Source organism: Rhinichthys klamathensis, unplaced genomic scaffold, assembly GCF_029890125.1.
Source record: "Rhinichthys klamathensis goyatoka isolate OS25496 unplaced genomic scaffold, OSU_Roscu_1.1 h1tg000152l_1, whole genome shotgun sequence".
Taxonomy (NCBI): Eukaryota; Metazoa; Chordata; class Actinopteri; order Cypriniformes; family Leuciscidae; genus Rhinichthys; species Rhinichthys klamathensis.
The window spans coordinates 278,882-301,213 of NW_026606687.1; the positions used below are offsets into that span (position 1 = coordinate 278,882).

Sequence of the window (22,332 nt, forward strand, 5' to 3'; positions counted from 1 at the left end):
CCCGTAATCCTTGCTGCGTTTTCAACCTGTTTACTCAAACATTAAGGGTTAAAGTCTACACATCTTTTCTTTACAGATTATATGTTTCCATCCTTGTCAGTTACAAAGAAAGTGTTTGACTATTAAGCAGTTTTGAGGAAATAAATCACAAATCATATATATTTGCTGTTTCGGCATCGCAGGTGGGCAATGAGTTTAAAAGTCATATAAAAATCAGGTTTATTTGATTTGGCTGAAGAGGAAGGCAAATCTAGAAAGGCAAACGTACGAGGCATGGAAATGCCATTGTACAAAAGAGACTGAATGGCTTTTTATGTGAAAATTATTTTATTGGGGCATATAAAACTTGAATCATTTATATATAGCGGATTAGATAGACAGAAACTTTTAAGATATGCATTATAATATCAACTGGTGTTGGTGAATATAATTTTAGTACGCTGATGTTAGTTTTTTTCCATGGTTTCTTGGATCCAATCCAAGTAGTTTTGTACTTTAGTATAGTAGCCCTTGAAGCTTTTATTTCCACATCCAGGAGGACCCCATGATACAATGCCTGCGAGACGATAAGGCTTGTCTGGAGACCCATAGCCCAGAACAGGGGAAAACAAAGGACCTCCACCGTCACCTTGACAACTGTCTATATTATCTCCTCCAGCACAAAACATGTTATGAGTGACAGGTAAACCTCTTGAATCACATTTATCAAGTGAATATATCTCAACAACTCCATGAAGCAGATATCGACTCATTTTTTCTTCCATTCTACCAAAACCTGAGATTGTGCCCTCCGCCACAAGTTCATCTGTTTTGTTTGGCAGACACACTGGCCTGATGTTTGGACCGAGTGTCACCCTGGCAGACATTTTGATGAGTGCAATGTCATTATCAAATTTGTTTGGTTTTACATTTTTACCAACTTTCTGATAATTTGGGTGAATTATGATCTTCTCTGTCTCCATAATGACTGCGTTTTTGTCCTGACTATCAATTAGTCCTCCTAACCAACTCATAGTGTTGTCTTCATATCCATCTACCATATGAGCAGCTGTTAGAGCCCAGTAATCACTGATCAGAGACGCACCACCTCTGGGAGTTGACCTATGTAAGATCTGCCAGGGAATCTGCCCCAGTGCGGCAGGTTTCCCACCAAAGACTCTGCCACCAAAAGAGACCTCTGAATTCATTCCACACACTAAAAGAAAGAGAGAGAAATATGAAATATATGAACAATTAAAAAAATAAACCTAACAAGGCATATTTGGCGTTATAATCATATTCAGGATGACTGAGTACCTGGTTCACATTTAGGCAAATCTTCTGTTAATTTTTGACCACTCTCAGACACCCAATTACCATCAGCATTACAGGTAAAATTACCTGAGAAAAGGGAAGACAGACAAAGATGTGGAACTATACTTTTATCAAGAATTATGACAATGATGCTCACAAAAACCATACACATCTCACCAGTTTTATCCAGTTGATAATACTGAGATTTGCACTTGAATCTGATTTGTTTCAGATAAGTTGTTGGAGGATCTTTTTCTGATAGCTCCACTAATTCAGGAAGCTCTGGATTGCCACAATCCACGGCTAAGGAGGAAAACAAGAAGAGGTTTTTTTTATGACACTAACAATTTTCAGCTTAATGCAATTTTTTTGGATGTGTCTCCAAACATAATAAACTGCCTATGTGCTGATATACAGTAATAAGACAACCTCATATGGATAAGAAGCATGGAGGAACGAGTGAAAGAGACACGCTGAATGAAAATGTAGATGGCGCTGAATGAAAAAGTAGAGGGCGCTTTAGGAACAACATAAATACAGACGTTAACATTAACTAAAATGAACAGTTCTTGTTTTTTTAAACTAAGATAAAGAATAATAACATCTGTAACAAATGTAGTTATTGCTAATTGTTAATGTTGTTAATACATAAATAAATGCTAACTAATGAGACCTTATTATACAAGTGTTACCTATTGTTCTTTATAATTATTTTCCAGTTAAATCTGTTTGAATAATTTGTTGTGTACACCAAAATGTAGCTTCCAAAGGAAGTGATGTGTTTAACCTGGATTATGGGTTTGGTTGTGGGTTGTACCCGGTTGTACACATTCTCTGGTTGTACGGACGGAGTGTACCGGGAAGTTTAACTGCAATAAGGTTTGTGGAAAATTTGTGGGAAAATAAAGTTAATTATCATATGAATTATTGTGTGTTCTGGCATTCTGTTCTTTAAGGAAAATAATGACAAACTTTAAGAAAAACTAGAAAGAGTTGAAAACACAGCAGTAACAAAATTTAAACTAAACTAAACAAAAACTCCATAACACCTTCCTGATGTGTACGTTACACAGATGTTTATTCTGCCGGCAATGTAGTCTACAGTACCAGTGAAATTAGTGTATGTTTTTAAGTCCAGGTTAACCTGTGACATTTCTACCCCCTTCCTCAGAAACTTGAGGTGTCCTAATTAAACCCTTTTCGGACGGGATTAACTTAATGTAATTTTACCACAGGACGTATGTAATTAATGGCCAATTCGCATGGGATAAGATATCTCAGTAAAACTAGCAGAAGTGGGAGGGGTAACGTAAGTTATGACCATAAATATGGATCTATGATACCGAACGATGACCGTCACCACGGTCTTACCTTGAATGACGCCATTCTTCCGCCTATCCTCGAGACCTAATATCAACAATGTCAGGTGACTGACCTTAGGGGTTGGCTATATAACATCCAGGTGAACCAACCACTTCCTCTTGCCTGGAACGCCCAGGGATGGTGACGGTCATCGTTCGGTCTCATAGATCCATAGTTATGGTCATAACTTACGATCTATTTTGACCTCACTCAGACCGTCACCACGGTCTTACCTTGGATGACTTATACCACCAGGGTCACGAGGGATTCATTTAGTCACAGATAATACAGCAGACCCCAAAGAATTCGGATTTGCCACATTAATCCTATAAAATCTAGTGAACGTGTATGGGCTGCTCCAAGATGTCTGAGAGCGCTACCCCCTTGAGTGCCGCCCAGGAAGTAGCCATACTCCTGGTAGAGTGAGCCACCAGATGACCAGGGATAGGTAGATTTTGGTTGACATAAGCTTGTGATATTGTATTCACTACCCAATGAGACAATCGTTGCTTAGACACAGGTTTACCTCCACACCTCTTGTCAAAGCATATGAATAGTTGCATGTGTGACTGCCGTAATTGATGAGTATGCTCAATGTATGTGTGCAATGCTCTAATAGGACATAGAGAAGAATTATCTAACCCAGCACCCGAACAAAGGGGATCTGGACGGAAAGCATCAAGCTCAATCAATTGATTTATTGTACTAGGTTTAAGGACCTTGGGTAGAAAAGACGGGTTTGGCCAAAGAAAAACCCCCGTTTTTTCCGCCTTCCATCTCAAGGATTCTTCACTGACTGATAAAGAGTGTAATTCACCAACTCTCTTTGGCTGAACATATCGCCAGTAGGAAGACTGTCTTCCATGTCAAGAACTTGAGATCGGCTTGCTCCAGAGGTTCAAAAGGTGCTTTGGTCAGTGAGTGTAAGACAATAGAAAGGTCCCAAGCAGGTGCTCTCATACTTCTCCTTGAATGTAAACGGTGTGCACCCTTAAGAAATTGAGACACCAAAGGGTGTTTGCCAATATTTGCACCATCCACTGACACATGAAAGTGGGAGATGGCTGCAATGTAGACCTTTATGGTATTAACTGACTTCCCCGAATCCATCAACGATTGAAGAAAACGAAGAACCAAACTGGTGTCACACTTGGCTGGATCTAGTTGTTGGTCTTGACACCACGTTGAGAATATCCGCCACTTGCTAGAATAGTTACTCCACGTAGATGGTGCCTTAGAACTATTTATTGTCCTCAATACAGCTTCGTCTAAGTCTTTAGAGAGGGGCTGAGCAAGGGCCATACCCACAGTTGTAGTATCTCTGGTTTTGGGTGCCAGATTTGGCCCTCCGCTTGGGAGAGAAGATCGGCTCTCTTTGGTAACTGCCAAGGTTGACCTTGGACCAAAAGTACAAGGTTCGGAAACCAATGCTTTTTTGGCCACCTGGGGGCCACAAGTAAAACCTTGGGATGACCCAACGCTACCCTGTTGAGCACCAGGTGAATCAGAGGTAGGGGAGGAAAAGCGTACAACAATTCCTCCGGCCATTCTTGAGATAGTGCATCTATCCCCAAGGGACCTCCCTGGTTGTTCAGGGAATACCATAGATCGCAATGAGTTGTCTCTGTAGTCGCAAACAGATCGACCCTCGCCATTCCGAACTGACTCCATATGATTCTTACCACTTCGGGATGGAGACGCCACTCTCCCGGGAGAGGTCCAGTTTGAGACAGCAGGTCTGCTGCTCTGTTTGCTACTCCCGGTATGTATACTGCTTTGAGTGATGAGAGCTTCAGAAATGCCCAAGAGAGTAGTTCCTTTGTCACCTGGAGACATCGCGCTGATCTGGTGCCGCCTTGGTGATTGATGTGGTATACTGCAGACATGTTGTCTGTTCTCACCAAAACATGTTTGTTCTGCAACAACGGAAGAAAAGCCCTCAAGGAGAGATGGACCGCCTTGAGTTCCGGCACATTGATGTGCTCCGAGGTCCAAGGGGATTCCCAGAGTCCCCTGATGGACCTGCCTTCCCAAACTGCTCCCCACCCGTTAGAGAAGCATCTGTCGTTATCACAGATCACCTTGCTGGGATGTTGCCTAGAGGAACCCCTTGTGATGGTAACGTCTTCGTATTCCAAAGACGTAACATTTGGATACATCTTCGTGTAATCTTCATATGCCTTTGTAATTTGGGATGCAAGTGGAAGTTGTTCAACCAACATTGTAGTGGACGGGCTCTGAGAAGGCCGAGTGGGACCACAGTCACTGCCACTGCAATCATGCCCAATAATCGCTGAAATTGAATTAACTTCATTCTCTTGGTCAGACGAAATGACTGAGCTAGACTGACCAACTGTTACACCCTCTGGGGTGACAAAGATGCAGTCATCAGTTGGGAATCCAGCGAAATTCCCACAAACACTGTCTGTTGTCTGGGACTTAGATTGCTCTTTTCCCAGTTCACATTGAAACCTAGTGACTGTACATGTTGAAGGACCATTTCTGTGTCCTTCAGTACTTGGCTGCGAGAAGGAGCACAAATTAGCCAGTCGTCCAGGTATGATAGAATTTTCAAACCTGCACATTGAAGAGGACGAAGGGCTGCAGAAACCACTCTGGTGAAGACCCTTGGAGACAGAGACAGGCCAAATGGAAGGACCCTGAACTGGTAGACCCGATCTTGAAAAGCAAAGCGAAGAAACGGGCAATGACCCTGACAGATGGGTATGTGGAAATATGCATCCTTTAAGTCTATGGAAGTGAACCATTCTCCCGGTTCTATGGATTCCAGAATTTGAACTGTAGTCAGCATTTTGAAGGGCAATACTTTTATGAATCGGTTCAGCTGTCGTAAGTCCAGAATGGGTCGAAGTCCCCCGTCTTTCTTTGGTACTAGGAAATACTTCGAATAGAACCCAGTGAGCTGTTTGCTGGTACTTATCTGTACAATTGCTTTTTTCTGTACTAAGACTGTGATTTCGTTGGCCAAAATTTGTGCCTGGACTGGGTTTCTGACTATGGTCATTTGAACCCCTCAAAAAGAAGGAGGGCGCCGCCGGAACTGTATCCTGTATCCTGTCTTGATGGTATCTAGAACCCAAGGATCTGATGTTACCTTCTCCCAACTGTTCAGGCATAGTTGGGAGCATTCTCCGGCGACTCCAAGACCGCTATGCCTGGCCTCCCCGGGGTTTGAAACCCCTGGTAGTACGTCTCTTAAATGACCCTCCCCTGACTGGAGTATGAGACTGGTCAGTTTGGGGAGCCTCTTAAAATGGTCTGGTGCCTCGATCATGGAATTGGTAACCCCTGGTTCGCCTTCTGTCATACCCCCAAGTTTCTGAACGAGGAAAGTTTGGGGGCTGAAAGGAATGGGCTGCTCTATGGCCATATTTGGTAAGTCCACCAAATGTCTGCTGAACTGATTCCCTTCTGCGTCTTGCTTGATCAGCAGTGTCCAGCAGAGACTGTGAATCAGTGTGAAATATCCGACCTGGAACCACTGGCATATTAGTCAGGTCCTTCCTAATAGCGTCAGGCAAAGATGTCTGCGCCAACCAGATTTGTCTTCTGGCTAAGATAGCTGAAGACATGGATGCTCCAATATCCCTAGTAAGCTGTGAGTGTGTGATGGAGTGCTGTGTCAATTAAACTCATCATATCATGCTCTTCTTTATTAACAACCTTCCTCAAAGCAGCCAGAACTATTGCTAAAGCATTTCCTGATCGAGCTGCTCGGGTAGCTGCATTATACGCTTGGAACCGATCGGTCTTTTGGCACTCTTTACCAGGACAACGAGGGTTATCTGTAACCTTATCAGGTCCCAAAGTGGTTAAGGCTGCGATCTCTCGCTCCACTGATGGCATGTTCCCCATACCACTCTCAGGGGGATAATCCAATTTAACAAACCACCTGCAACCTGCATTAAACTGGGGTGCAGCCTTTGGATTATTCCAGGCTTTCCTCAGCATCTGGGAATAATCCTCAGACACAGGAATGGACACAGTGGGCTGTGCAGGGGAAATACTCGTCCATACACCTTGTGTGGGGGTTGGAGATGAAGCTTCTTCCTGAGCATCAAGGCCCAGGATCCTTGCTGCACTTAAAATGCGTGAAAGAATGTCAGAATACAGGCTTCCTTCTGAACCTTCGGACCTGGATTCATCTTCCTCATTTTCGTCAATATCCTCCTCACTACCATAAAGGGAATTATTTGCATGCAGTGACACGGCATCCATAGAATCATCCCTCTTTTCCTGATGTGATGTTAACTCATCTCCAGGAGAGGGTGCAATGGGGACTGGAGATGGCTGCGTGCTTATAAGTCACGTAAGGGCCCGTTCACATATCGCGTCTTTTGCGCGCTCAAGTTCATTATTTCAAATGGAGGCGCGCGGTTTGCGCGCTCATAATGGAAGCGACGCGGTCGCGGTGCGACGCGCTCGTTTTTTCCAGGCGCGTCCGCGCCGCATCGAGATAAAAACATCTCAACTTTTCAGAATGCCGCAAGCGCACCATAAGCGCACAGTAGGTCACGTGACAAGAACCAACCGGAGCGCAACCGCCCTAGCGTTTTGAAAAAAAAGAATGCAGCGCGCCCAGCGTTTTCTACGCGTTTTTAGGCGCGATATGTGAACGCAGCCTAATGCTGCCAATATTTGTAACTGAGTATCATCCTTGGGCTCTTGCACTACCGTGGCCCTCTCCCGTTTATCTTGAGGCATGTCAGAACTTGGAGACCTGATCGACTCATCAGGCCTCTTGCGTTTGTGAGAGGAACTACTGGGAATCATTTCTTTGCCACCAGTTAAATGTTTGGCTCTCTGCACTCTTTCCTGCAAAGTTAGCTCTATTGCAGCTGCACATGGGTTTTCGATATAATCTAACAGATGTTGTATACCCAAACAGGAGGGACATTAACGGTGCCCATCACTTGACTGTATGCCAGTATGGCAAAACCGACATCTTGAGTGACTCATAACAACAAGCCAGAGGTCAAGTCACTCATATACTAAAGGTCTATGATAAGAAAACTAAATAAATAGACAGATTAACTGTAACGAATCACAGTATTTTAATTAACTCTTGGAGTTGAACTGCAAGATTTTAAAATAAACTACCGGCATTTAGTTGAAAAACACAAGTGACAATGCCATTAACATAGGTTGTGACGAATCACCAATCATTAATCAAATCAAACACTTCCTAAACTGCAGGTATTAGTTAAACACAGTTAACCAGATATCCTTAATATATAGATTGTGACGAATCACTTCATACTCATCTTTCAAAATAAGTCTGCGAACAGAACTCCTTGAAAATCATATAATCTATTAGAAAATAATATCTCCATCACTCTACGTGCGCACACGCCGTAAACAAGATGGAAAAACTCTCTCCTGCTGCGAACAGCTGACCCAAGAACCAATAATAAATATCTGTAAACAAACTGAAACAAATAAAGAAACACTCACTGACGTGCGTTCCAACGACGCGCCGATAAATTTAAATGAGGAGAAAACCACCTCAATCCTCAGGGACGTGAAGCACCTGCACGAAAATGTGACGGATTGGAACTAGTTTTTCCTGTAATCAAAAATTCGCTCTACCGCGACGGTCTCAGATGAGGCGAGAAAGGCAAGAGGAAGTGGTTGGTTCACCTGGATGTTATATAGCCAACCCCTAAGGTCAGTCACCTGACATTGTTGATATTAGGTCTCGAGGATAGGCGGAAGAATGGCGTAATTCAAGGTAAGACCGTGGTGACGGTCTGAGTGAGGTCGAAATAGATCTCGATTTGCACATCGCCGTCACCCTCCTGTCGTCATGTGAGTATTACATTGCTGATATCACGTGCGCAAACATAATAGGTGTGTTTGACTCAAGGGGGTAATCCATCGACCGGAAGTTGAAGCCGGCCGGGTGCCGCCATGTTGTAGCAGAACTTCACTTGCGTTAGCATTTCCATTGACTCCCATTCATTTTGGCGTCACTTTGACAGCGAATAACTTTACATCTGAGGCGTTTAAAGACTCCATTTGTCCATTATTTATTTCTAAAGAAACACGACAATGTATAAAGGGCTCCATTACCTTCTATGTTACATTATGGCCCCGTAGAAACAGATTTTGTAAAAATAGGCTAACGATTGCGTCATAACCACTCGACTCTCTGTCGCGCTGTACAGAAATTACCGTACAGACAGGAGGAGAAGCTCGCAGGCAATCGGGGGGACGTCCCGTCAAGGGAGAAGCCCATAGATAATGAGTCCATAAAAGCAACAGAATACTTAATCCTGCTCACTCACGCCAAAGAACTCTTTGCTCAAGTTCCCCATCTCTGCAAGATTAACGTTGGCAATTTTCACGCACAGCTACTAGAAGATTAACGTCTGTCAGACAGGTTGCTCACGTCATCAAGCTTAGTTTGAGTCGGTTTGAGTCTGCGCGTCAGGAACGGAAGTGCTCAAAAATCGCTAAAAATGGGCTTCAACTGTCTCAACTGAGTTCCAATGAGATGGCTCTGTCCACTTCTTATACTGTCTATGGTTTGACTTCAGCAGCTCTGCGCAGACCGATCGGCGGCTGACTTGAAGCAGTGCATGCCGATTAGAAATTTTGTCCGACTTGATGCAGCGCCGACGCCACATGACTGTGACGTATGCCATCAAAGTACCGAGAGAGCGATTGGAGATCAGCCGGAAAACTCAGCCAGCGCAGCTTCTCAAAAGCAGCTGCACAAGCTCTGATGACGTCACAGCTGTTCCACAATTCGCCAGGTTCACTGCATGACAACGATCACGTGCGTTTCGTGTTTATTCTCACACCTTTAGTTCCATTAAAGCTCACAAATCAGTTTTTTAATAACAGTAAACAGTCTTTTCATGTAGTCACGATGTTATATTGTGTCATGTTTATCAAAATAAAACTGATTAAAAAACGTTGACTCCACTTCATTGATATAGGCTTATTTTGAACTTTATTCTTGTTCAAACAGATGCTGTATGAAGCAGTTAAAGTATTGAATGAAAATGTGTCTGAAATATTTGTGTATTTGGCAAATATTGCATTTATTTCACTTCAGCTGTGGTAAAGTATGCAAACACCACGTGAGCTGAGCGGTCACTACGGGAACCAGAAAGTGTCCGACTTCACGTCTCCGTTTGCAGCTCCTCCCCGCCTGCACGCGGCAACTCTCGCCGATCGGTTACATCCAGCCGCAGCCGATGTCAAACACACCTATAACCTATATTTATATTATATAAAACAGTTATGTCCGGTCGAACGATGTATTAATTAACTTCAGATTGGATTGTGTTGGTAATAGGCACTTACCTAATGCTAAAAGATGTTCCGTGCCTCTAACAAGTGCGCTTTCCTTCTTTCTGATCTGCATGTGGAAAAAACTTTAGTTTTGCTACAGACTTGTCCCAGCGTCTAGAATGCAACTGAATGCTTTTTCAAGCGTTTCCAGAAAAACGCGGAAACTACTTTTAAACAGGAAATGACTAAATATTTACGTTATGTATATTTACAGCGGGTCTATTCACACGGGATTAGTAGGCCTATTACCTGAGGTAATTTTTCCGGACCTTACTGAAGGTAAAAGTCGCCGTAATCTTTACTGACATTGTCCGACATTGGCACATTCGGACGGGACTAAAATCACAGAGAAGCTCTGGTAATTATACTTTAAATTATTAATGCCCATTTAATTGCCAGACACTCCTTCTCAACTGTAAATACCTGGATTCACGGGGAAGGAGCTTTCTGCTGATGTAGGCAATTGGTTGGAGCTGCCCTTGACCTTCTGAAGCAGTACAGCCCCAATACCAGAAGCATCGGTATGTACAGTGTAAGTCTTTTCAAAGTCGGGACTTTGTAAAACAGGCTCTGTGCATAAGGAGTCCTTTAGGCCCTGTAAAGCCCTCTCACAGTCCTGAGTCCAGTTAACTTTATTTGGCTTGTCTTTTTTAGTTAAATCAGTTAGGGTGGGCTTCCGGTTTTGCCATGTAGTGGAGAGATGCATGGTGTTAGTGCTCCGACTTAAATTTCATATTTATTCCTCTTAAAACTACATTTGGGGCTTTTTCACTCTTTTCGTGCTACTGTTGGTCTTGGTTAACGTTATCTGTTCCTGATGAGTAAAGGTACACGAGCTGGTGGTAAAATCAATCCTCAAACCAAGGTGCCTAATTCTGGGCAAGAAAGCGGCAAGATGTCGGATGACTCCTCAAACCCGCTAACGACTGACACACTGGTGAGCGAACTTGACAAACTAAGGAGAAACATGACTGGTGAACTCACCATGTTGCTGAATTCGTCGTTGGAGTCCATTCACTCATCCATTGCTTCTATTGGGTCTACCTTGGCGACTCAAGCGACTACGATCACTGATATGGAAACTAGTTTATCCGACCACAGCGACAGGATAACACCTCTTGAACAGGAGGTCTCTACTCTTCAGTTGAAGTTGGTGTTGGCAACGAAGGAGAATGTCACTTTAAGAGCTAAAGTGAAAGATCTCGTTTCACGGTCCAAACGGCAGAATATTCGTGTGGTTTGCTCTTCCGGAGGGTATTGAGGGAAAGGACGTCAGGCAGTTAATGACGGATTTATTCACCGAGGTTGCCTGCGACGCTCTTCCCTCCCCACCGGATCTTGATAGAGCCCATCAGAGTAAGGCCCAAACCCCGCCAAGGTCAAAATCCCCCTCATATTATAGTGAGATTTCATCGCTACATAGAGAAGGAGGCCGTGCTCAAATGGGCGAGATCGTCAAAAGAAATTACATTCAAGGGACACAGAGAAGGGAAAAAAGAAGAAAAAATGTGAAAAGCTGAGTGCTTGACAGTCATAGTCTCTAAATATTCACCAGACTAACCTCTTCCTTGTCAGTTTTACATCCACTAGCTTCGCCATGTGTACTCGTTTTGCACATTTGCTGAACTGCAACCTGTCTATTCTTTATCAGGAGTGAATTGTCTTATTAGTGTTAAATTCTTTGTTTGTTGGTCAACTCCACTACATAATCATTTGTGATAAAGTTTTTCTGGCAAATCGCCATGTCTAAGTGGACGAGTATCAGAAGGGATTTTCTTTTGCTATTTTTGAACATGTTTGTGTTTTTGTTCTCTATGTTCTGGTTATGTTCGGGGGTTATGTTTGATGGAGGATTATTTTCTCTTACTTGGTTTTTAATTTTGTTTCTCACACATGTTAACCTGATTGAGCTTTAAAAAAAAGCATTGTTTTTTTGTTTTGTTTTCCCAATTTAGATCATTATGAACTTTACAGTTCTATGAATAAGCCTCCTGTTCATTCTAAGGGGGGAGTGGTTGAACACAATATTAGAACCATTACATGGAATGTACATGGATTGGGTGGCCAAATTAAAAGTTCCAGAGTTCTTTCTCATCTAAAAACACTGTCCTCTGATACTATGTTTCTCCAGGAGACACATCTGCATACAGGTGATCACATCAGACTGCGTAAACAATGGGTTGGTCAAGTATTTCACTCTAGTTGTAATAGCAAATCCAGAGGTACTGCAATTCTTATACATAAAAGAGTCATGTTTCTAGCAGAGCAAGTACTTTCTGAAGGACGCTTATTGTCAGTGGTGTTGTAGTTGTAATTATCAGTGATGTTCTTTTTCAAACTCCAGTAGTAAACGTATATACCCCAAATCGGGACAACCCTACTTTTATGTCTATGCTTTTCTCAGAAATCCCAAATCTTGACACCCATCACCTTATTCTTGGTTGGGACCTTAATTGTGTTATCGATAATAATAATAATCTTGATAAATCTGTGACTAAATCATCTTCTCCTTCTGCTATGTCCAGGTCTCTAATTTCACAGAAAAATCAAACAGGCTGTGTAGATCCCTGGCGCTTTTTTCATTCCTCTGATAAGGTATTTTCTTTTTTCTCTAGTGTGCACCATGTTTACTCTTGGATTGATTATTTCTTCCTTGACAAAGCCTCACTTTCTTCGGTTATTTCTTCAGATTACTTTGCTATTGTTATTTCTGATCATGCCCTGCATATCTTAGATATCTCTTTTTTGCCACGAGCCGACCTCAGTGGAAATTAGATGTAGGGCCAGAACTGACTTCTGTGAATTTCTATCCAAAACTATTGACTTTTTCATTGAGACTAACAAAACAGAAACAGTGTCTGCTTCTCTTCTATGGGAGACATTTAAAGAGTTTATTCATGGTAGAATCATTTCCTTTTGTACTCACTTAGCCAAGACTAGAAAATCTCGGCAACAAGAGTTTATCCGTTCAATTTTAGAGGTGGATAGTTAGTATTCCAGCGATCCCAAACCCGATCTTAAGTTGAATAATTTAAAGTTACAAACTGAATTTGATTTACTTTCAACAAATAAAGCAGAATATTTGCTTAAAAGAACTAGAACCACCTATTATGAACATGGGGATAGAGCAGGCCGTCTTCTTGCTTCCCAGCTTAAACACCAGTTCACATCCAGCTATATCACACAGATTTATGGTAACCATTCTAATAAGCTCGTTACTGACCCTCAAAAAATTAATTCTGTTTTCCTCCTTTTACTCCAGTCTTTATACTTCTTAATCTCCTTCTGATGCTTCCTTAATGGAGTCTTTCCTATATCATTTTAATATACCCACCATTAATACATTAACAAAGGAGACATTAGATGTACCTCTCAGGTTAGATGAAATCACCACTTGCATTGGTCTCATGCAGTGTAACAAGGCTCCAGGGCCTGATGGCTTCCCCTTAGACTTTTATAAGAAATTTTCAGCGCAGTTAGCCGGAAGGGTTTTCTCACAGCCTCATTAAATCAAGCATCTATCTCCCTTTTATAAATAAAATAAAGACCCAACTTTATGTAGTAGCTATAGACCTATTAGTTTATTGAATGCTGCGATAAAAATTCTAGCAAAAGTGCTGGCAAAGCGCATCAATGCGTGTCTTCCTGACATTATATCTGAGGATCAGACCGGGTTTATTAGGGGACGTCAGATGTCATCTAATATCCGGCGATTGCTAAATATACTTTTTAGTCCATCTCTATCTACGACTTCTGAAATTATCATTTTTCTTGATGCTGAAAAAGCATTTGACCGTGTGAAAATAAACTATTTATTCACTGTATTAGAAAAATTTGACTTTGGGCTCAAATTATCTCATGGATTCGCCTCTTATATTCTGCTCCCTCTGCAAGTGTTAAAACTAATGCTGATAGTTCATCATTCTTTCCCCTCTTCCGTTGGACACGGCACGGTTGCCCTCTGTCTCCTCTGCTCTTTGCCTTTAACTATTGAGCCACTTTCTATCGTATAGATCATCTTCATCTATACGCGGGATCCACAGGGGAGGCACAGAACATCGTATTTCTCTTTATGCTGACGACTTGTTGTCGTATGTATAGGATCCAGTTGGCTGCTAGTGCTGGAGAACAAGGAGATCACAGATAACCCATGATTTACGATAAGAAGAAAAAAGGGCCACCTCCTAATTTAAGCCAGTGTCTAATTGGCCAGAACCCATCCGGGAGGTTGGACAAACTTTGAGTTTAAAATCTTAGACCTGAACACAGAATCGCTCTGGTTCTCTGGTTCTCTTGTGCTCTCTTGCTCTCTCTCTCTCCATCGCTCTCTCCCTCGGAAAAGGTCTCGGCAGAACAACAAGCCTGGTGGAGCCGACGATGGTTATGGTAGCCATGTAGACGCAGAGACAAATGACCCAAATCTAGATCAGGGTTTTTTAAGCAGCTTCATCAAGCCATCTAACTCGTCTCACTTTCCTTTCTTTTCCTTTGTTTTCTTTTCCGTTAAAAGTCTCGGTTCTAAGTTAAGTTTTGCTGCAAAGTTTCGTTTAAACGTTTCGACTGCAACGCGCTTCCATCCTTCAAAGACTTTCATCCGTCCGCCAACACACCACGTGATTGGCTGCCCAAGATCTAGCAGGCACGAGGAGACCGCTAGCCAAGCAACGGACCCGGGGAACCCCTTTACACCGACAAAAGGAGAATCCCCAAAGCAAACCGAAGACAAGCAAGTAGCCTTCAGACTCTTAACTGACCTGGTGCATTAATATAAAATTGAATAACCTGCCTAAGAAACGATAGAAGGGTTAAATCGATGATTGATGGTTCGTTCAGGTCATGTTTTTTAAGTGCATATAGAAACTTGGGATCTCACCATCTGACTCCTAAAACCCATTCTTCCTCACTCTCTTTATTTCTGCAACTCGTATGAATGTGTGTGTGTGTGTGTGTGTGTGTGTGTGTGTGTGTGTATGTGTGTGTGTGTGTGTTAGATATTAGTTTTATAATATATATATAGTTTCATAGGCTTACAATCGATAAAGTAGTGTTTGTATTTGAAAAGAGAAGCATTACTTGTGTTATGTGCTTACGAATTTATTGTCTTGAACTGCGATCTAAGCTACATATGCTTTTACCCTTGATTTATTTCTTCATTTAGCTGTTAGCTGGGAATTAGTCTTTCTTGGCCAGGAAGATATTATATTTCCTAGAATTAGTAATTGTTTATGCTTTCCGTTCATTGGATGAACTGATAAAATGATCATACAATTGATTCTGCTACAGTAAATGCAGAAAATAATCAAATTATTAATTATTGATCATAATCTGTTATGAATAATAATTAGTTATATTTATACGGGCGTATAAACGCTACAATTTTCTTGTGGTGTAATGCGCCAGAGGTCAACTGGATTGGCATAGCAATCAGTGTTCCTCACAGGATTTTTGGTAAAACTGTGGTTAGTGTACCTCTGTCCCGCTAGGGGGGTTCGGGGGCATGCTCCCCCGTAAGAAAATGTTGTGCTTTTTAATGTTAAATTCATCAATCTGGTCCACTTTGAGAGTTCAAAATTAAGAGCTCCAACCCATATTCAGTGTGCAAATTAAACAAAGAAAATTAAAACCTCTTTTATTACAGTGTCTGTCTACATTACACTACTAGATAGTAATAGTTATAATATTAATTTATAAAATTAAACGTGCCCAAAAAGCACGTCGGCCCACCGTGAATCTCCCGGTAGTCCCGATGGCATTAGCATGCCTGGACTTCACACTTTAAATCCTACCTGTTGCCTTGGCTTTCACCATGCATTTATTTAGCTGCTGTCGCATCAATTGACATGCCATCTCCTTTCCCCTCTATCTTTTTCTATTTTTAGCCCCCGACAGCTTTTTGCTTTATCCATCTTTTTCGACGACAACTCACTAACGTTACTCGTTCCTGCTCGCTCTGGGCTAACAGCGCCCGCTCGCGATATTACAATGTATATACCGCTCGTTTTATAACATTGAGGAAATGCAGAAATGATTTAGAAACACAACAGCAGCTACATATAGAAAATACCCAAACATTTTTTTTAACCATCACTTTTGATCTAAAATTCGTCAAAATCACTGTCTGTATCTGACAGGACAGTTAACATTGTAAGCTAACTTGCCTCAGGCTTACTTTCCGACTGCAGTTCTGCAGTTCCGACGGCAGTGAGTCCAGTTGTCAGACTCGCGGTGTAAAATACTTTGAAAACAATTCTGCCCTACTCTGACTCGGATTGGCTGTCAGGTATCGGCATTAGGAATGATGATTGTTTTTTTTTAAAGCTGCGAAGTTTATAGAGATATAGCGGGTAAATGCTGGCCACGACCAATTTCATAGAATTCATCTGACCAAAGCTAGACTTCATAAATTGTTCCCAGAAACAGAGGACTCCTATACCAGATGCTCCTTCTCTCCTGCTGATCACACCCATACATTCTTTAGCTGTCCAAAACTGGCCTCATATTGGGCTTTTTTTTTTTACTTCATGTCTAGGGCTCTGCAAGTTTCTCTATCTCCATGTCCTCTAGTTGCCATCGTTTGTGTGTCTCACTCGTCATCTATCACGAGACAGAAAGCAGGGCCCTATTGCCTTCACTTCTCTTATTGCTAGAAGGTACATCTTGTTGCATTTGAAGGGTGTTTTAAATGCAGTAATCTCCTTACGCTCCGAACTTAGTGGAACCTGCCAATATCCCTTGCAGAGGTAAAGTGTGGTGAGATACTTTGCTCTTCCAAAACTCTCCACTACCTCATCCACTCTTGGCATGGGATTTAGTTCAAATCCAGACATATTCTTAGACTGCCATCCTTCTTAGGCACTAGGACAATGGAATTGCTCCATTCACTGGTTGAAGGTTCAATCACACCAAGGCTCTGCATGGTCTCCAATTCTTCCTTCATAACTGGCAGAATTCTTTCTGGGACACCGGAAACAGGCTGACGAATGGGTTTGGGATCTTTGAGAGTGATGTGATGGTGGATAACACTTGTTCTGTCTCCATAAAGAGTTGGGCTGGGATGCTTTGCAGAAGTTCCTGCCTTTGACCATCTTCAAGGTGTTCGAGGCTCACCTGACTGTTCTGCCCTACAAAGGCAAAAGACCTTAACTCGCTAGAGTGTGGAACTGAGAAAAATGACTTTAAAGATTTTTAGTTGTCCCGCCAAATTAATTATAGGTAGGACACTGAAAATCGGGCAATTAGATGTTTAAGTTATGAAAATTATCTACATAACAAAATTTTGAGCTCAAACTTGACTTTTGACCACTATTTTAAAGTTACTGTACTCTGTCTTTGTATTGTCAGCAAAAAGTATGAAGTCATGCCAAGGCAAAAGGCAGTAACTTCCACATTATCAATATTTGGTTGCTGATCACCATTAACAAAATCATTAGTAACACCTGTATAAAATCTAGTGATCATGGCATTTATTTTGTACGATTTACAATTACCTAGCCTTCTAGTTATTGTGCTTTGGTTCCATTCTGGTGGCTCTATTAATACATTAGACATGACAAAATACCTCCATATCGGTAAAGACTAAAGAGTATCTTCAAGTGGTAGCCTACCGAGTGGCATAAGACTTGCTAAACACGCGTTATAATGTAACGTAATGATCACGATAAAACAGATCCTCCCGCACATTCGACCCGGAGGCGGTGGATCTGAAAGACGCATAGCCTACTTTCACAGGCATTTTTTTTACCGAGATTCGTGTTCGAAGGTGTCACGATCCGTTCACGAAAAGTAGCCAATGCAGTGCTTTACCCCTTAGGACTCAGTAGGGAGCGCGTTCTGGACTACTTAGACGACTAATGCATTTATAGCACAACCTTCTGTGTTCTGCGTCTTTTCAGTATGCGTTGGTTTCAGCTGTCTGCCCTATTATAGTGCGTGCACTTCGCTCGTCCCGCGGATTTATTCCGGACGCTGTGTTTTGTATGCATGCTTTTAACAGCTGTTCTGATGTTGTATGCACCAGCACTTCTTGCTTCATTATGCTGTATGCGCCAATATTATTATCACTCTGTGATATAGCGTCGGCTAGACCGTGTTCAGGGCGGAGCTGAAGGCGCCGGCGAAGTTTTGGCACTCTGCCAGCTAGATGCATGATGGTTTCAACTAGGTCCGGGACCGGTACCCGAACTGGGTGAGGCGGGGCTTTAGTTCTTTGTTGTATTGACCTTCTTCGGCATGTGTAACATTTTTCTGTCAACGCATATATCCGTCGCGATCGATATCGCACGTTTGTCGATGGAGCGGGTTAAGAGCATACTAAATGTTCTGACCGCATTAGTGCAGGACAAAGCTCTGAGGACATAAGAAGTTACAGGGACGGATGGTAGCTGTACAAAGTACACAGGCTACATCGTAATTTCAATTTTAATGGAGAGTAAAACAAAGGCAGAACACCGAATAATCTGATAGGTAGCATTATTTGATAGAACGCCAGCACAGTAACTTCATATTGACGCGCGGCTAAACATAGGCAGAGTGCCGTAACTTAATATGAGCGTTCCAAAACTAAGCCAAAGAGCCGTAACTGGTGTTACGGTGTTCTGCCTTGGTTTCTCATTGGCTTTTGGAAGTTACGGTTAAGACAAACCATTATTTTCTCGAAAAAAAAAACAACGGAATTGACTCAAGATACTTATCCACATGATAAAGGAGGTCTTGAATGTGCCAAAAATATCAATAACTCATTTTCGACCAAAAACGAAGTTACAGTCTTTTACCTTTGCACGGCAGTGTTACCCTGATCACCAGGCAGGTATTGTTCCTCCATTTTCCTCCTCTCCCTCCACAGATCTTACGAACAAAGCTGTTGCTGTTCCCGTTACTTACTCAGATGTAGGTTCTGGTTGTGTGGAACGAGCATACCACTTCTTCAACATGTTGACATGGAAGATTTCCAAGGGATGGGTCCTGGATGGGATCTCTATCTCATATGTCACAGGACCCACTTTCCGCTTTATTTGGTCGGGACCCTTCCACTTAGCCAGCAGTTTATCCTCACTCGTTGGTACCAACAACAAGACCTTCTCATCTGGCTCAAATGTATGGGATCTGGCTGTTCGTTTTTGAGACTGGAGGAGATTTTCTCGTGCAAGGGCTGTTGTCTTCTGTAGATACTCTCTCATCTTTAGCACATAGGAGAGAATGTTTTTCTTTTCTGGCTTATCAGTGTCCTCCCAACTCTCCCTCAGTACATCCAGAGGCCCTTTGACATGGTGAGCATACAGGAGTTCAAATGGCGAGAACCCTGTAGATGCCTGAGGCACCTCCCAATATGCAAACAGGAGGAATGGAAGCCACTTGTCCTAGTCCTTGTCCGTTCCTCAGCATAGTTTTCAAGGTCTGGTTGAAACGTTCAACCAGACCATCCGTCTGAGGATGGTAAGGGGTGGTTCATACTCTCTTTATGCCCAGCAATTGATATACTTTTGTAGGGTGTGGCTCATGAAGTTTGGGCCATGATCTGTGAGCACTTCCTGAGGTATGCCAACCTGCGAGAAAAATTGTAGGAGTACATTTGCTTAGCTGTGACCTCTCGTAATGGGTATGCCTCCGGGTACCTGGTACTTCCTGCTTCCAGCTTCCTGTCTTACCCTATCGTACCCTATTTTGTACGACAAAAGTCTCAACAAGCAAAGACACCACACTAGTGTTGCCTTTCGTCAACGAAAATTATGACTAAATATCGTTGTCAACGAACCTTTATCGTGTGACGCAACATAAATGCTGGTCATGTGACGATGACTATAATTAAATGTATAATGCAATATTGTTGACGAATAAAAACGAGACTAAATGTGGTTTACAAAATAAAAACTATGCTAAAATGTCTCTTCATTTTCGTTGATCAAAACGAGACGAGACAAAATGTTATTTAACGTTATTTCGTCTCGTTTACTTGCATTATTATTATTATGCAGCATTTTTGTCGCCTGTGTCAGATCGCACTGCGCAGACGCAGGCGACTTCACATCCTCAAGCCCCACTCGCAGCATTATTTAGAAGATGCAGCTGCGTGAGTTACGGCTGTTTCACACATACTCCGTGTGTAGTGCGTATGCGGTGCGTGTTGCGGTGTGTATGCAGGAGCAGCACGCTCTATTGTGCTTTCACATGTGCTGCGTTTGCAGTGTGCAACTGATCTACGGCTGTACCACAATCACAACATTTATTCTCTATTTTTTATTTCAAATCAATATTTTTAGCCTACATCCATTATGTCGTATTGTTGAGGTACTGTGTAGATCTCTGCTCTGCTGTTATGCACGTCACGCACCGCTCCTGGAGCGCATTGCCGGACCGCATCCGCGTGGGTTAAATAGAATTGCATTACTAAAAAGAGACTAAAATACAATTTTCATGGACTAAAACTATAGACTATGTCTTTCGTCGACTAAAACTAGACTAAAATGTCATCAGTTTTCGTCGACTAAAACTAGACTAGACTAAAAAGAGTATGAACGTGACTAAAACTAATAAAAACTAAAATGACAGCTTGACACAAAGACTAAACTAAAACTAAAATTAAAACAGGCCGCCAAAAACAACACTACACCACACCCTCATTTTGGCATATGTACGAGCTGTACGTGCCGGCTTCACCCTAGTTCCCTTAGCTGCCTGCCTCTCCCTGGTCCCCTGAGCTGCCGGCTTCACCCTAGTCCCCTTAGCTGCCTGCCTCTCCCTGGTCCCCTGAGCTGCCGGCTTCACCCAAGTCCCCTTAGCTGCCTGCCTCTCCCTGGTCCCCTGAGCTGCCGGCCTCGCCCTGGTCCCCTGAGCTGCCTGCCTCTCCCTGGTCCCCTGAGCTGCCTGCCTCTCCCTGGTCCCCTGAGCTGCCGGCCTCTCCCTGGTCACCTTAGGTGCCGGCCTCGCACTGGTCCCTTTAGCTGCCGGCCTCACCCTGGCCCCCTTAGCTGCCGGCCTCACCCGGCCCCCTGAGCTGCCGGTTACGCTCAGGGCCCCCTGAACTGCCGGTCTACTGAACCACCAGCTCCACTTGTTGGATGTTGATACGTGAGGACTTGCCTTCCGGGCGTTTTTGGACTTCTTTCTGTTTGCATTTGAGCCATCCCGGCTCCGGTTTCCATGGTCACCGTCATCATTAGTTCAATTGTTTCAGCATTGTGTCGTTAATCATCTAATTAGTTCTCTTTGTTTGCCAACTGTATTTATTCCCTGTGTTCTCCCTCAGTCTTCGTCGGTTCTCGTTGATGTTTGGTTGTGTTTGTTCTCCAGAGTGTCTCCTGCGTTTTTCCTTATTCCAATGTGTTTGATGATTAAAGTCTTCCTTCCAAAGTTCTCCCTCGTTGTGTGTATCTCAGCACAAGCAACCGTAACAGTAAGTTGTAAACAGCCCTTTATTCTTGTTGATATGCTGATTGTTTAGCACATTTTATTGTTTTTTGATAACACTGATTAATTCAGAAATGAAACGCCACTACCATGTGTTAGGAAACAAGCAACTGTTAGTTCTACTTGGGTTCATTTTCGCATGTGGATTTTCATTTTGGAAGAACAAAAATAAACAAAGTACAATTATATTTTGTGTAAAAAGTAACATTCGTAACTACAGCACTGATGTTGCTTTATTATAACTCACCAACAGCCTGGTATGATGCATTAAATCCCATGTGTGATTTGGGGTTTGAATCATCAGTTAGAAAAAAGAGCTGGAGACGGTTAGCAGACACCATGATGGGCTTGTTACCAGGGTGAAACCTGTCTGTGGAATTCTGGCCACAAAACTTCCACAGAACCTTCTTATCAGACACAACCTGGATGCAAAATAATCACGTAAAATGGCATCAAACTGTATCTTACTGCTGTTCAAATGATTGTTGTGAAATGAGCCTAAAGTTAAAACAAATCTTTACTGTGATTAGATTTTACATTATTTTGAAGTGAAGAGTTACTTTGAGAGAATCATGGCAACAGTTTGGAGAGGGCTCAATGTCCAGGTGATTGAATGTTAGCTGGATCTGGTATCCCTGCTGCACCTCCAGGTCCCACTGTTCCAAGATATTTGCTGGATACGGCTGAGGGTACTGTGGAGAAGACACCTTCCCAAACATGGCAGGCTCACATTGACACACATTCACACATGCCCACAGCAGGCTAGATCGGTAGGACAGGGATATAGACAGAGATTCAAGGTTAATCTTTAAATAATTCTATAAACTTGTTCTGAGATGGTTTAAAACATTACTCTCCATTGATGATTAAAATAATAATGTGGATGAACATAGATTTAGATGACACATGAAATTAAAGAACTTACCCAATTATTAGAACTTTTTCAACCAT

The 22,332-nt window shown here is 42.5% G+C and overlaps 1 protein-coding gene across 1 annotated transcript; it reads right to left on the reverse strand.

The window, feature by feature from the left end:
• Positions 1 to 421: 421 nt before the first annotated feature.
• On the reverse strand, positions 422 to 22,332 carry LOC130090829 (complement C1s subcomponent-like). The gene is made up of 6 exons (XM_056258439.1): positions 22,307 to 22,332; positions 21,942 to 22,143; positions 21,629 to 21,803; positions 1,471 to 1,596; positions 1,297 to 1,380; positions 422 to 1,195 (listed from the first exon to the last, which is right to left on the reverse strand). The coding sequence occupies exons 1-6, from the start codon at positions 22,330 to 22,332 to the stop codon at positions 447 to 449; spliced, it is 1,362 nt and encodes a 453-aa protein (XP_056114414.1). The 3' UTR covers positions 422 to 446.

Coding starts and splice junctions, on each gene's coding strand:
- LOC130090829 (XM_056258439.1), bottom strand. CDS start 22,332: ATGGTTGAAAAAGTTCTAATAATTGG. Junction 1,597..21,628: donor TGCATCATACCAGGCTGTTG/GTGAGTTATAAT, acceptor TTTCCTCCTTAG/CCGTGGATTGTGGCAATCCA. Junction 1,196..1,296: donor TTTGCCTAAATGTGAACCAG/GTACTCAGTCAT, acceptor TCTTTCTTTTAG/TGTGTGGAATGAATTCAGAG.